This window comes from Globicephala melas, chromosome 14 (assembly GCF_963455315.2).
Source record: "Globicephala melas chromosome 14, mGloMel1.2, whole genome shotgun sequence".
Classification (NCBI taxonomy): domain Eukaryota; kingdom Metazoa; phylum Chordata; class Mammalia; order Artiodactyla; family Delphinidae; genus Globicephala; species Globicephala melas.
The window spans coordinates 37,711,293-37,726,525 of NC_083327.1; the positions used below are offsets into that span (position 1 = coordinate 37,711,293).

A 15,233-nucleotide genomic window follows, 5' to 3' on the forward strand; every position below is an offset into this window, starting at 1 on the left:
TATATGGATGGCAGCTTTTAAGTTTCATAGGTTCTAGAATTACAAATTAGCTAATTTTAATCAAAACATGTGAAATGTTATCCCGGCTGGATATAAAGGCTGACTGTGCTCGATGCTTGGGTCTCACGTTGTTGACTTTGGCTGTGGGAGCACTCCGTGGTTTGGGAGATAGTTGTCCTTCTACAGTATAACAGATGTTTGTCTGAACTGGTGAGGAAGAAACAAAAACAACATTGTGTGAAGGGGAAAAATTACACAATTTTTAGCCAATGCTGCAGGACTAAGTATGGAATTAACGTTCGTGCACAGAATTTCCTCTTTTTAAAATGTTATTTTTCTTCCAAGTCACCACCTACTATTTGAAGTTTTAATCCTTATCATTTCAGTACAGAGTAGCATTAAATAAGAAGTTTTACACAGCAAATAATTCAATTGCCTGAAGGATCAGTATTTTCTCCCTAGTTTGGAACAATGTGTAAGAGACACTGGGTCAGAATCTTCAGTCGTGTCAATGCACATCATGCCAGTGAGTCATGAAATCCCATTTCTAGTGGAATTGTTCGGTATGCATTCTTCTAATATAATAGAACCCAAAGTCCTCATTTTAAAAGTGATTTCTCAAAGTCAAAAGCTGGAAGGGTTATTTTGAACTCATCAAGATTTTTCTGCTTTTAATGTTAATAACCACATCAATAAAACCCCTCCCTGAACCTCATGGTATTATTACCCCTCCATCTCCCCAAACCTAAAGTGTAGAGTAACCTAACAAGTTGGTTGCCCTGCATAAAAATATGTGCAACAAAATGTCACCGAGAACACAATGTGGCCTTGTGCAGCTTCATATCGGTGCCGTTGGAGCTGCCTGGCTGTGTTTGCCTTCATCTGAACGGCTTTCATCTGGACCAGTGTAAACTAAGCCCTGGTAAGTAATCACAGCCCGGCAGAAAGAAAGGAATGTATACAGCTAGCACGGCCTAAGCTGTAAAAACGGAAACCTGAGCCCCACCGTGGATCACATATCAAGGCTTGAAGGTAGGGGAAATGAAAGGGGGAAAGAGGAGAGAGCGAATGTAAAAGTCAGCCTGGGAAGTGGAGGATCCGGAGGAGGCCCCCCCCCTTAGGGAGAGTTGGCTCAGGGATTAGGGAATTTTATCGTGGTGTACAGTGACCTACTCAGGTTTCAACACTGGTTGGATCAAGTTGCTTCTCTGCGAGCTGAAAGAAAAAGGACTGGTGTGTATGTGATTTTTTTTCCCCTTCGGGTAATAGAAAGGACATTGGTATAAGCATCTATTTTAAGTACAGCAAATGCAGGGAGCTGAGAATGAGCAACAAAATTGCCTCATCATAGAGACTTCCTTCAAGATTTCCTAATTGAGATAGTCACAAATTTATTTAAAAATGGACAGAGAAGACACACTGGCAGAGGTTTAGCTGACACCAGTAATGGCATTGGAGATTGTCTTCATGTGGCTGGGAGCTAATGTTGGTTGCTGTTTCACTAGATCAGATATTGAGTTACATTTTCGTTATCACTGGTTTAATGTACAAAGCAGTTGTAACAAATTTAAATTTGATACAATATAGTTTTGTGTGTGAAAAGTACATGACTTGGCATAGCTTGCCTTTAATGTCCTTTAGTGAAAATATCTTCAAGTAGAAATATTTGTCTCATTATGACCTTTACAATGTTTCTTTATCTTTCCTTCCCCCCCACTTCATCCTGGTTTTTCTTAATTAAAAAGACTTATTGCTTTACTGTACTTACAATCAGTCTGCCCTATTTAGTTAGTGACCAGTAGAGAGGATTTTAAAAAATCAGATGGCAATTCAATTTATATTTTGACTACTTTCGGTTTCTAAAGCGAATATTGTGATTGTATCTACTGTAATATGCCTTCAATATATTGTTAGCTCACATGTATCATAACAAATGGCTCTTAGGAGGGAATTCTGGTATATGGAAGTGTTAATTCGTTTCAGGTGTTCATCCAGAACATAACCTAAAAGCTAGATGTAATATTGGCTGTGCAAATGTAAATATATGAGTAAGTATAAATATAGTTGCACTTAAGGGTATGTATTTTATGTGCATAGATCTTGGTGAACATGGTTAGTGACTACCAAACAGTAATACAATTCAAAAAAAAGTAGACTATGAGTAGAGATAATGAGTCAGATTTTCATCTTTTAAAACTCTTTGACAAAACCATTGTGATTAGATCAAGCACTCTGCCCTGGAAACTTTCCTAAACAAACCATAATTAATGCATTTACAATGTTTGGCTTCCTTATCAATTGCTCAACTACAGGATAATCTGTGTTAAATGTCTTAGGGTCTTTGCTGAATTTCTCTGTCTATAAATATTCTTAGCAAGTAATTTGTACCTAAAATTATGCTTCAGTCCTAATGCCTACAGTTAGAGGCAGGCACATCTGTTAGAGTTTAGTAGTAAACTCACCATAAGATTTTCTAGTTTAGTTTCTGATGGTCTCCATTTGGCATTAAAAATGACCTGTGTCAATTGCATAGACAATAAAGCAAGTTGCAGAGCTGAGCTGGTGAGTGCAGTGATTTAAATAGCTTGCCATAAAATAAAATAAAATAGAGATATCAGAGTGTGGATTGGAAAAGTCAGCATGTTTAAGGTTGAAATCAGCTCATTACTAAAACAGGTATATTTTAAGTTTTGCTCCTGAAACTCCATCCTGATGTCAGAAACAGTGAGTCTCAGGAACCTAGAAAGTGGGCTTGGGACCAGATCTCACTGTGGCATTCACAAATTATGTCAGACCTCCCTGGCTGAGCAGTGGTCTAAGGTGTGCCATGTGGCAGGGCTGGGAACTCTTGTCAGTCGGAGCATGGTGCTTGCCCCTTGGGAGCTGGTGTAGGATATTCCCGAGCCCACCAGCCCTGTCCTCTGTGTTGCTCTCGGTTGTCCTGCTCAAGGCTCTAGTCTCAAACCATAAGAGAAGGTCCTGGGAGGGCACAGAGAGCTATGAATTCTGCTCTGTTCAAACCAGGAGTTTTCTGAAAAGAGTCTCTTTCTCCATCTGTGAACTGGTGAGGATAGTGTGTTGTAGAGTGAGACTCTCTAAGCCTTACACAATTCACAGGTTCCAGAGAGGAGGAAATGGAAAGGAACCACTCCACTTCCTCCCGAATCTGAAATAAACATTTGAACTAGAAGAAAATGAGTCTGACAGACTCATTCCCTTCTGCGTTTCCTGCCTCTGTGCTTGCCAAGCACTGCTCTGAGAAGCCAAGCCCTACTCTCCTTGTGTGAAAGACAGACTCATAGAAACCAAGAGGTAACAGAGTTTTTAAATGAAAGTCAAAAACAGGGCCTCAGAAAAGGCAAATATCAGTGAATACAAGTGACTGTCTGAAAAAGGAGAGTTCCAGGGAAATAGAGGTGTCTTGCAAGGGTGACCAGACTTCTTGCATCTTCTAAGGAAGTGTTCTTTTTATCGAGTCTTTATACTTTTTATTTTTTTGAAAAAATTATTAGAAGTAGTAGAAGGTGGATCATTTAAAAATCTCTGAAGTCTAAAACTTCCTCTTGCGGAATGGGAAGTCAGCCATACTTGTACTCAAGCTAATAAGATTATTGAATATTTTCCTAAAAGAGAAGGGATATTCCAGGGTAGAATGAAAAAAAAAAAAACAACTTTGTTTTTGATGGTGCCAACTGAAACATGTAAACAGACGTGAAAGCCTGTGCTGGGTGAGATTTGCTGAATGTATATTTTAGAATCTGTAGACTGATGGGTGTTAATATCTCTTATATAACTAAAGGGTTGTGGAACTCTGTCCTGCTTTAAGGCCAGTGGCTTTTGGCATGGACAGGAAAACAATGTAACAAGACTTGGTGATTTTAAGGCCAGTGCTGCAGCTGTGATAGGACACAGCTGCACACAGCTGCACACCTGCCATGCCTGCTACAGTGTTGGCCCCAGGGCTGGGCTCCACAATTTCACACATTTCTTTGACCTTTTTAGGACATTTGATGTCCTGGCCACAGATTAAAACATGGGGACATAATTGTCTGTTCTGTGTCACAACAAGACAATAAAGCAACGTAGATTTTTATATGTGGAAACACACAATCTTGGTTTCATGTGACAATAATACACCCATCTAATTCAGACTGTGTCAATAAGAGAACGAGACTTTCTCCTCAGGCCGGCTCCAGGTCGGAGCTGGATTTTAGTGTTTTGATATGTCCTCTGCCCTTAGAACTGTGTGCTAATCATTGTGTCGTGGCTGAGAACAATGCTGCAAAATGACCCAGATGGAGCTCAGTGACCTTCTTAAAAGGATTTCAGGCCAAAAATCTGTATGCAGTTCAGATACAAACAGCAAGGCTCAATGGGTAAAGTCTGCACCAAGAGTATGAATCTGGCTGCTCTTAACATAACATGCATGTGGATGACCCTCACATGGGATGTCTGTGGGAGTGGCTTATCCTTAGGATACCATCAGACCCAGTAGGATCATGAGCATGGAAGTACTTTGTAGTCTGTAAAGGGCTCTTCCCACAGTTCTTTTTCACTGTTTAAATGTTGCCTGCTTCTTGGTAGAACCTTAAAATAAAACCAATCCATTAGGTCTGTGTTAAGAGAGATGACTTCAAGTCAAATCAACTTGAATTCCCAGTAGTCTGAGAGTGCTCATTAACACTGGATATTATAATTCTTTTAACTTTCAGACCTGGGGATAGGTAGAGCTAGAAATTGATTTCTAATCAAGTTTAATTCCTACTTCCTACAAAAGGAACTGCTTTTCTTCTACAGCTTCATCCCCTCAGCCCTTTAAAAATCTTAATTAGTGAACCCAGTGATGCTTAATAGAAATCTACCTCAGAAGTCAGTCAGAACCCATGGAGGTGAAAAGGGAGATAAAATATTTTCCAAAAATAACCATCATTCTATTATTCATAACCTTAACTGGCAGAGATACCAGCATTTTTTTTCCCCACCTTGTAAATTGTTCAGGATTGGGGGTTTCCTTTTCCTTTGAAAATATTTCTCATATGCTCCACTTTCTTGGATAATGTGTGTAAGAATGTTTTGAAGTTAAGTAATGTAACTGGCAGATCCTTTTTACTGTTATTAGGACTGTGAATATGACTGACATGGTTGTCTGTGAGAAGACTGTGTTAATTAAAACTATTTTTTGATTTTTATAAAAATAATACATGGACATGATATAAATAGTAGAATAAGCAATATAAATAAGCAAAAAGAAAAACAAAGCCTGTAATTTTCCCACCCAGACACCATTACCGTCAACATTTTGATGTATGTCTTTTCATGTCCTTTTCTATGTATGATGAATGTTTTTTAAGAAAACAAAAACAAAAAACTACTAACCTTCCATTTAAAACTTAACATATTGTTAATAACTTTTCATGGCAGTAAAAATTTATCCACAGCATATATTTAGTGGCAAAATAGTATTCCATTTCAGTGATTTCATGACTAGTCTATAATTTATTTAACTGAATTCCGATTGTTTGACATATAGTTTGTTTCTAAGAAAGCAACACTGAGATAAACATTCCTGAACATTCATATTTTTGCACCTATTTCCTTAGAATAGTCCCTACTATACCTAGAAATAAAATTGCTGAATCAAAGGGTATGTAAAATTTTAAGCTTTTATTGCAGAGAGTCAAGTTACCTTTTCTAAAAGTTGAATTAACTTGAATTCCCAATAGTCTGGGGGTGGGACTTCTCTGGAGGTCCAGTGGTTAAGATTTTGCCTTCTAATGCAAGGGATGCGGGTCTGATCCCTGGTCAGGGAGCTAGGATCCCATATGCCTCGAAGCCAAAAAGCCAAAACATAAAACGGAAGCAATATTGTAACAATTTCAATAGAGACTTTAAGAATGGTCCACATGAAAAAAAAAAAAAGTCTGAGAGTGCTCATTAACATTGGATATTATAATTTTATTTATTTATTTATTTTTTGTGGTACGTGGGCCTCTCACTGTTGTGGCCTCTCTGGTTGCGGAGCACAGGCTCCGGACGCGCAGGCTCAGCGGCCATGGCTCACGGGCCTAGCCGCTCCGCGGCCTGTGGGATCTTCCTGGACCGGGGCACGAACCCGTGTCCCCTGCATCGGCAGGCGGACTCTCAACCACTGTGCCACCAGGGAAGCCCTGGATATTATAATTTTTTAAGCTTTCACATATTTATTTTTAGAATCAGCTGTCCTGAATTTTGTTTGATAATTTTTCTGTATTTACATATTTAAAAAATATTTATGGATGTATCCAAATGTGTTAGCACATTTATTGATTAGATTCTAAGTGCTAGGCATTGTGCTAGATGGGACATAAAATGAAATAAAGGGTTTCTGCCCTCAAGTAACTTATAGTGTGTTTCATTGGGATAGATGACATATTATACTAGCACTGTGGAGGGATGTAGGACTTGGAGTGGAAATGGGAATTATGTTTGTGGGAAGAGGGAGGATGTGGCTTTCCCCTCATCTGAATGAATGATTGGGAGCTCTCTGAAAACTTTCTACTTTCTTGGGTAGGATACCAAGTTGAAAACACATCTGACATTCAGTTATGCAAGGCCTGAGATAAGAGAAATCGGTGGCACCTACCCTATATTTTAAACTTTGGTGTTTTCAGAATAAAATCATTAGTTCTTTTTGAAGACCTTGAAGTACTTGCATTTCAGAGTATTTTGAGGCTTTGTAATTACTGTGATTTTCAAAATGACTTGAAGTCAAGTCATTATTATTTACCTGATAAAATGTTCAATTAAAAACCATTTAGAGTGAACTTTGACAGGCATACAGTATTTCTAGTTGAATAAGGAGAGTGTCTAATGAATGTCCTGGGAATTAGAGTCCAATAAAAATAAACTTTGCCAAGAACTCAGAGGAGTGGGGAAATAGTTAAGTTTCCTGTCTTTCCACTATCTTTCTGTGACCTTTTTTTTTTTAAATTCTAGGAAAAGATCATGCTTTCAGATTAAAGGTTAGGCTTTTCTTTCTTTAGGAACCCTGGAGGTGAGAGAGGGGAATTGGAAAGGAGAGGAAGGGGTATGGAGGTATAGTATTAAAAGTGCAAAGCCATTAGAGTCAGATGTGATGTCAAAAAATTGTCAAATGAGAAGATTAAATTTTGATTATGAATTTTAAGACCCCCCTATCCCAACAATAAAGACAGTTAAGGAGAGTAGAGGTCAATGATCAAGTCGCAAAACAAGCAAAGTTTTAGCATAGGTAGATATGTCCTAGTTGAAAAGCTCTTTGTATGTGACATTGACATCGGTGATATGATTTCTTTGCAATACTGTTGTTGGTCCAAGGAGGTAGCTCCTTTGGAGTTGCTGACATATTGGACTGTACGGAATTTATAATAGAAAGAGTCCTGGTATAAGGATCTGAAGATCTGTATTTTTGTTCTGACTTTACTAGGTGATCTCTCATGCCTGTCATTTACCTTCTGTATGCTCCAATTTTCTGTCGTAAAATGAGGATGTCACAGAGGTTCACCAAAAGTTTACTGTGGAAATCAAATACCTAACTCACAGGGTAATTGAAAGGAACAAGAGAGTTAAAGGATGTGGAAACACTGTAAAGTGCTATAAGAGTGTTAGACATTATCATTGTAATTATAGTGACCTATTTTCCAAACCCAAATTGGACCACATGGTATGAGGGAGGATTTTTGTGCCACTTCCAAGGGTGAGAGGCAGTCTGCAAAATGTGTTTTGGATGCCAGAATATTGAAATTCTGGCACATTTTGATGGTTTATGGGAACAATGATAAAATATTTGAGATAGTGGCTGTTCAGTAAAATTTATGCTGTGTGATCACTGTAATTATGATACTTCTTAGCAAAAGGCAATTTATTTCTTGTATAAGTAGAAATTCTTTGATTTCACAGGACCTTAGAGCTAGAAGGGCCTTTAAGAGATTCTACTTGAGTTTCCTGCTCTAAGTCTCCAGGAGAAATTCTGGGTGAAGATATGGGGGGAAGCAAATTTTACAGCTTCTCTTAGTACAGTGGTTTGTCCTATTATCAAACAGCCTTACCTCAAAAGTCTCTCTGCACTTTAACTCTTATCACCTTAATTTTCTGGTAGAAAAACTTGAAAACCCTTATGGACCATAAACATTAAATTCACTTCTCCTAGAATATATTATGTTTCTTGGATGGTAACTGCAAAAATCCATTTCATTTCCTTTGGTTTAGCACCATAGCGAGCCCATATGATGTCTAGCATCAAGTTCTAACTAGAAATTAAAAATTATTTATTCCTTGGGGTTCTTTGATTTCTTAATGCAATAGTATATAAGACAGAGGTGATACCTATTCTTGTAGTTTGGTGTTTCTTTTTCTTTGATCTTGTTCGACTTTTTATGAAAAGTTTGAGAGTTATGGCTCAAGGCTCTATAAACCTTTTGTTTTCTGCTTTTCCAGTCATATATCAAAACATTAATATGTTTCTTTTTACTTTCAGTGATAAGAAAGGGAGTGTTTTAGAGTTTATTTTCGCTGACATTTATAGTAACTCGAAAATGGAATAGATCAGTTCCATGTTGATCATATTGATTGTTCCATGAAGCCTCTGAGTTTTCAGGACAAACCGTAAACTAAGTGATGCACTTAAGATGCCCAAATAATATGAATTTTGTGTTAATAATCCAGTTGAGGTTTCAGTATTTATGCGAATGTCTGAAACTTCTGGATCCCATCCCTGGGATTGGTTCTGAAAGGCTGAACGGATTTGCAGCTGGACTAAAACAAACAAATCTATATCCTTGGCTGGGAGGTTGCTCCGTGAATTATGCATCTGTAGCTTTTGTGTCGCTTCAGAGGTTAGACAGAACCAGAGAAAGAGGTGCCCAAGATACAAATGGTCTAGAAAATTAGATATGGTGGCCAGGAGTTACTATGCAAGAGATTTTCTGGGTTTTGGGCACATTTCTCTTAGAGATTGAGGCAAACAGCATATAAACCAGTAGGATGGCTTGAACTTGGCTTTTAGCACTGTTGGGAATTGTTTTTTTGATGCAAGATGTAATCCTTATCCTCAGAGATTTCTGCTGCCAGACCCCTGATGGAGGACCTTGGTTTGTGTGCTTAGGGACTGTCATTCTCCAGTCCAGGCACTCAGCTCAGTGAAAGAAATTGGGTGTTAGGGGAGGGAGACTGACACCTCATTAAAGCAATCTCTTTTGATTGAGTAGTGCAGCATTTAGCAGAATCCTCCTCGGTGGTATTCCAGAAGCTGCTGAGCTTATTATACATATTGATCATATCATCTTCGTGCATTCATGAAAAGAATGTCTATTTAATGTGGACATGACCAGCCATCAGATAGAATAAATGCCTCAGTAAAGCTTGATATGGCTGGCTGTTGGCCTTGTGGACGGTAACACTGAATCAACCTGGCTAGATTTTTAAAACTTGCTTGTGCATTATACTATCACAGATTGACCCATTTGGAACTCTGAGCTCAAGTGGGTACTAAAGCAAAAAAAAAAAAAAAAAAATCTAGCATCCTGTGGGTGGTTTGAAATGCCAGGTTTGTTTTTATGTAGTGTAATATCCTTACTTTTTTTTTTAATATTTCTTTTTACTTATTTATTATTTATTTAATTTATTTATTTTGGCTGCACCGAGTCTTAGTTGTGGCATGCGGGATCTTCCTTGCGGCATGTGGGATCTTTTAGTTGCGGCATGTGGACTTTTAGTTGCAGTACGCAGGCAGGATCTAGTTCCCTGGCCAGGGATCGAACCCAGGCCCCCTGCATTGGGAGCGCAGAGTCTTACCCACTGGACCACCAGGGGTTATGCAACCCCTGCTGAAATCTAAAGTGAAGTTCAAGAGAACATGGAACTTACACGTTGAGGCTGTGCACATGCTGGTTTAGCCTGGGTGCTTGTTTCAGGTATAAATTATACATCCCAGTGTAATTCAGAAATGACAACTTCTAGGGAGAATGAGAAAAGGTTCTTTGAGCCACAGAGAAGGTTAGAATGTATAGTTTTTCTAGCTCAGTCTAGGAGGCTCAGCCTGCCTTGCCTGATAAAGATGCCTTAAAAAAATTAATTCAACAAACATTTATTATCTTACTCTGTAGTATAGGATCCTTTTTATTAAAATTTTTCCAGCTTTATTGAGAAGAGATATAATTGACACAAAACACTGCAAGTTTAAGGTGTACAATGTATTGATTTGATACATTTATATATTGTAAAATGACTACTACCCGTAGCATTAGCTACCACCTCTATCCTGTCATATAGTTACCATTTCTTTTTTGCAGTGAAAAGATGTAGGATCAACTATCTCAGCAACATTCAAGTACATGATAGTGTTATTAGCTATAATCACCATACTGTACAGCATGCTATACTATACCCTTTGACCAGTCTCCTCGTTTCCGCTGCCGCCAGCCCCGGGTAACCACTTCTCTACTCTCTCTTTCTCAGATAGAGATGCTTTAAGGCACACACAAGCATTAAGATATAGCAGCTGTTAAGTTCATTAAAAATAGTCACCTGGTAGTATAAGCTTTAAATTTGTCCAACTATTATTTACCCATTATTTCCACAGCTTGATATCTATAATAACAACAATAATAATGCCTTATATTTTATAGAGTTGTCCCTCCAAATCCACAAGGGATTGGTTCCAGGACACCCCACACCCACACCACAATCCCTAAATCCACAGTGCTTAAGTCCCTTATATAAAATGGTGTAGTATTTTCATATAACCTACACACAACCTACCGTATACTTTAAATCATCTCTAGATTACTTATAATGCTTAATATAATGTAAATGCTAGGTAAATAGTTGTAAATACAATACAAGTGCTGTGTAAAAAGTTGCCTGCATGACAAAGTCAAGTTTTGCTTTTTCGAGCTTTCTGGAATTTTTTCCCAAATATTTTCCAACTGCGGTTGCTTGAATCTGCAGATGCAGAGCCTGCAGATATGGAGGGCTGATTGTATATTGATTTATAGTTCATAAAGTGTTTTCATACATTATCCAAAATCTGAGCTGGCTAGTAACCTTAAAGTTATTTGGTACTTTTATGTTACTTGTCAGAAGACAATCACAGTGACCTTTGATTTCATGGGGAAAGAATCTGTCACTAGTGGAATTCGTAAAGGAAATTATGCTTCAATGTTTAAAGAATACTGTTACAAAAGGGAAACCCTTGTAGACTATTCAGCTTTCTGGATGGTAGTGGTTGACAGTTGAGAAATTATTTCTTTGCTGAGATTTTGCTTTATCTGAGATAAGAGTCATGTTAAGAAACAACACCTAAATTAGAAAGCAATTCTAGTTTAAATTAATCTGAGCCACAAAATGGTCGATTGTTTTCAGTTTCAAAATTTCTTCTTAGCTGTTTTTGTGCTTTTACCTTTCAATATTTTTGTATTAGTGAAAGATATAGACTTTGCAGAAGGATATGCCAAAATATGACTTCCTATTCTTAAGCAAAACTGACAAATACCTTTTCTCTTGTTATCTTTAAATTGCAAATGTCTGAAGGCCTGTCATAATTGGCTGCGTCATCCTGAGATTTAAACGCATGACAGTTTTTGAACGTGATTTGAAAAATAAACATGACTCTAAGGGAGGTAGGGCGGGGCTGGCAGAAAATGGGTAGTGGAAACAGAATTCGATTTATGTGTTCTTTTCAAATAGTTATTGATTATATACATAAGTAGCCTATGCTTCTCTTTCAGAACTTTGCAGAAAACACCATGAATGAACTTCTTGGCTGGTATGGCTATGATAAGGTTGAATTGAAAGATGGTGAAGATATTGAATTCAGAAACTATCCTACAGATGGAGAGAGCCGGCAGCACATTTCTGTTCTCAAAGGTAATGATATTCAATGTCCTTTCCTTCATGCAAACAAGGATTGGCTATCTCAACCTGCCAGAATTGAGTTGCTCTGGGACTCGTTTTGTTCATGATGCCAATGGTTGATTTAAATGGACATCCCCGTAAGCAGAATTCTGCAGAATGTAAGAGCACAACATAAAACAAAAATAGACACAGCTTAATCTCCATCCAGCAATGGGACAGTTAGCTAGACAAGGGCTAGCTAAGCGCTGTGGTCCTGCCCACAAATTGATAGAAAGGGACAGTGTTTGCTAATTTCTAGTTTCCTGAACCCTTCGATATATCAATTGTTAAGGACTGGTGCTTTCTGTTAAGTGAAATGTTAGGTTTAGATTTTCAGATGGTAAGAGACAATCATGGTTAGTTTGATAATTTCTCCTCCCCCCTTTTGGGTGGGAATTCTAAAGGAAGGCCCTATTTCTGTTTTCTGTTTGAAGTTTTCACCCTTGCCTCATCCACACAGCCTTGGATAGGTTAAGAAGAAGAGTAAGAGAGTAGTAGAAGGTTGGGTCCTATATAATTCCATAAGAATGATCATCAAAGCCCAGCCAAAGAGTAGAAATTAGAAGGTTAGTGGAGCTGAAATAACACTGAATCTGCCGGTGGGTAGCAGTGCCTGATATTTCATGAAGCCTAGAATCATTGGTGGGTGTTGATCTGCACACTGAATTTATGAACCTAAATTTGGATTGAGTGTTTGTTTGTCAAAGAAAAGGATTATGTGAAGAAGCAATCCATTTGGGGAACTTTAATAAAGTGTGACTAAAACTAATTGTGTGATATAATTGGCAATTTGATCAGTATTTTCATTACATTCAATATCTATTGGCATAAACTACCTGTTCATGCATTTTATTTCCAGTCTCTAAGATAGTGCTTTTCCTTCTTATATGCCAAGCAATGAAATGTAAATGAGCTGTCCTGCAGGCATGTGGAATTGAACGTATGTGACAAATTTTATGTTAAGCTTGGTATGAAATTGTACACATCATGTTACAGAGATAATGTCATCAATTTCACTGTAAACGAAAAATGCAAGTCGAGTTTATATTCTGTAAACTAATAGCTCGTTTAACACTTGGTCTAGGTAATAATCTTTGCCTCTGGGGAACATGGAGAGAGTGCCAGGATATGCTATTGGAGGGAACAAGTTGTTTTCTATGGTTGAGTGTTGTTGTTGGTTTTTTTTTCTTTTCTTTTTTTTTTTTTGCGGGACGCGGGCCTCTCATTGCTGTGGCCTCTCCCATCACGGAGCACAGGCTCCGGATGCGCAGGCCCAACGGCCATGGCCCACGGGCCCAGCCGCTCCGCAGCATGTGGGATCCTCCCGGACCCGGGCACGAACCCGCGTCCCCCGCATCGGCAGGCAGACTCCCAACCACTGCGCCACCAGGGAAGCCACTGTTGTTGTTTTTAATGATTCACATGCAAGGATAAAATTCACAAGGTTCATATCATTATAAGTTTTCTTTATGATCATTTTTGTTAATTTTTAATGGGTATTAATGGGTTAATGGGTCTACCCTGTGAAACAACAGTTTTTTCCTAATCATCAGCTTCTTTCTCATTGGTTCTTTTTTTTTCTTTTCTTTTTTTTTTTTTTACATCTTTATTGGAGTATAATTGCTTTACAATGGTGTGTTAGTTTCTGCTTTATAACAAAGTGAATCAGTTATACATATACATCTGTTCCCATATCTCTTCCCTTCATTGGTTCTTTTAATTATATTATCACTCAAGTTTACAATACAGTGGGACCTGGTTACAGTGCTACAGGGGCACTTTTTAAGCTTCTCCCCTGGTAGACAGAGAGCGATGTCTGCTGTATATCACTTTGTACATGGAAAGGGTTAATTGCCTCTCAATTTTCTATGGGCTTTTACAATGCTAAAATTCATCACCACAGTACAGTTGAGATGTTAGCTATCATAGTGGAGCAAATTATAAAGAAGCCCTTTAGAAATTTATGGTAACACGACTGAAAAGGTCCAGGATGGTCTGTGGAGTTCTGGTAAAGTGTTTAAAGATTTGCAAAATAAAATTTTTATTCCATAGCCATTTTACTTGAGAAAATGTGGTTGTAAGCCCTTTCGTCATATTGAATGTGATTTTCTTCTTTTACAGAAAATTCTTTGCCAAAACCAAAATTACCTGAGGACAGTGTTATTTCACCATACAATATAAGCACAGGCTATTCAGGGCTTGCCACAGGAAATGGACTCAGTGACTCACCTGCAGGGTCAAAGGATCATGGCAATGTGCCCATTATTGTACCTTTAATTCCTCCACCTTTCATAAAGCCACCAGCAGGTAAGTCAATACTGGGGTTTCCAGTGATAATGATTGATAGAAAATTGTTTTAACCATCCTATGGTAATTATTAAATGCTTAAGTTAATTTTGGAAAAGACTGTTTTAGGGACTTTGCAGCTAAGAAATGTTAGTGCATGTATTATTTAAAGTAGTATTGTTTTATTAGGCCAATCTACTACTAGTTAGGCTGTCAACTTTCAACTGACAATACATTTTTCCTACCCCTGGCTATAAAAGAAGTTATTTTCCTTCTCTAAAATCATCTGTTTAAAATTAAAAAAAGCATGAACTAATTAAAAAAATAAGATATATACTGCCTGGTTAGCAAGAAAAAAAGGAACCATGGTTGAGCTGGGTGGTGGTGCAGTGAGGACCACGTCTCCTCTGTGGGTTTTGCGAAGGAAGGGGCAACCTGTGAAGTGTGTGTGGCAGGCTTGTTCCCCAGCGTGCCTTCTTATAAATCCACTTAAGAAACAACCTAGGTTACCCATCTTATACAGAGTTCCTTTTAATTTGTGCAAAGCTCTTTGAGAGCTTAAAAAAAATGGAGATCTGAATTTCATTTGCATGAAAATGTAATCAGTTCTTTTATATTTCTAGAAAATTAGATGGCGGTGTATTAAGCTAGACGGCAGTGGGCTGAGCATGATGTTGTTTTATTAAGCCAGTCTTAAAATCTTATTGCAAGCTAGGTTACAGTTATGCTCCACACAGAGAAAGAAGTTCAGTAATATTGTATCTGGCTTGCTGTAAAATGTCAGAATTATGCTAGAACGTTTAATTGCTACACTGGTTATTTTTCTGTATGTTGAATTGAACAATGATAAATACTGAGTTTTGATAGCAGTACTTATCATAACTCACTAAAGTTAATGCTTGTATTTTTTTTAAGGAAGATAGGTGTTTGGTTATGTTTCCATAAATAGTGAAAATATTTGTAGACATAAATTCCTTGGCTTATATTATAGATATATTGGTACCATCTTCTAAGTGTTACTAACATTTTTTTCATGG

At 37.9% G+C, this 15,233-nt stretch overlaps 1 protein-coding gene across 3 annotated transcripts in view; it reads left to right on the forward strand.

Annotated features, from left to right (window-relative positions):
• Positions 1-15,233, forward strand: part of SOBP (sine oculis binding protein homolog) — a 158,071-nt gene that overhangs the window by 1,860 nt on the left and 140,978 nt on the right. For all 3 annotated transcript variants that reach the window (XM_060283785.1, XM_030882911.2, XM_030882912.2), the window contains exons 2-3: positions 11,745-11,883; positions 14,032-14,217. In XM_060283785.1, coding sequence (XP_060139768.1) covers positions 11,745-11,883; positions 14,032-14,217 — 325 coding nt within the window. The remainder of the gene's footprint in view (positions 1-11,744; positions 11,884-14,031; positions 14,218-15,233) is intronic.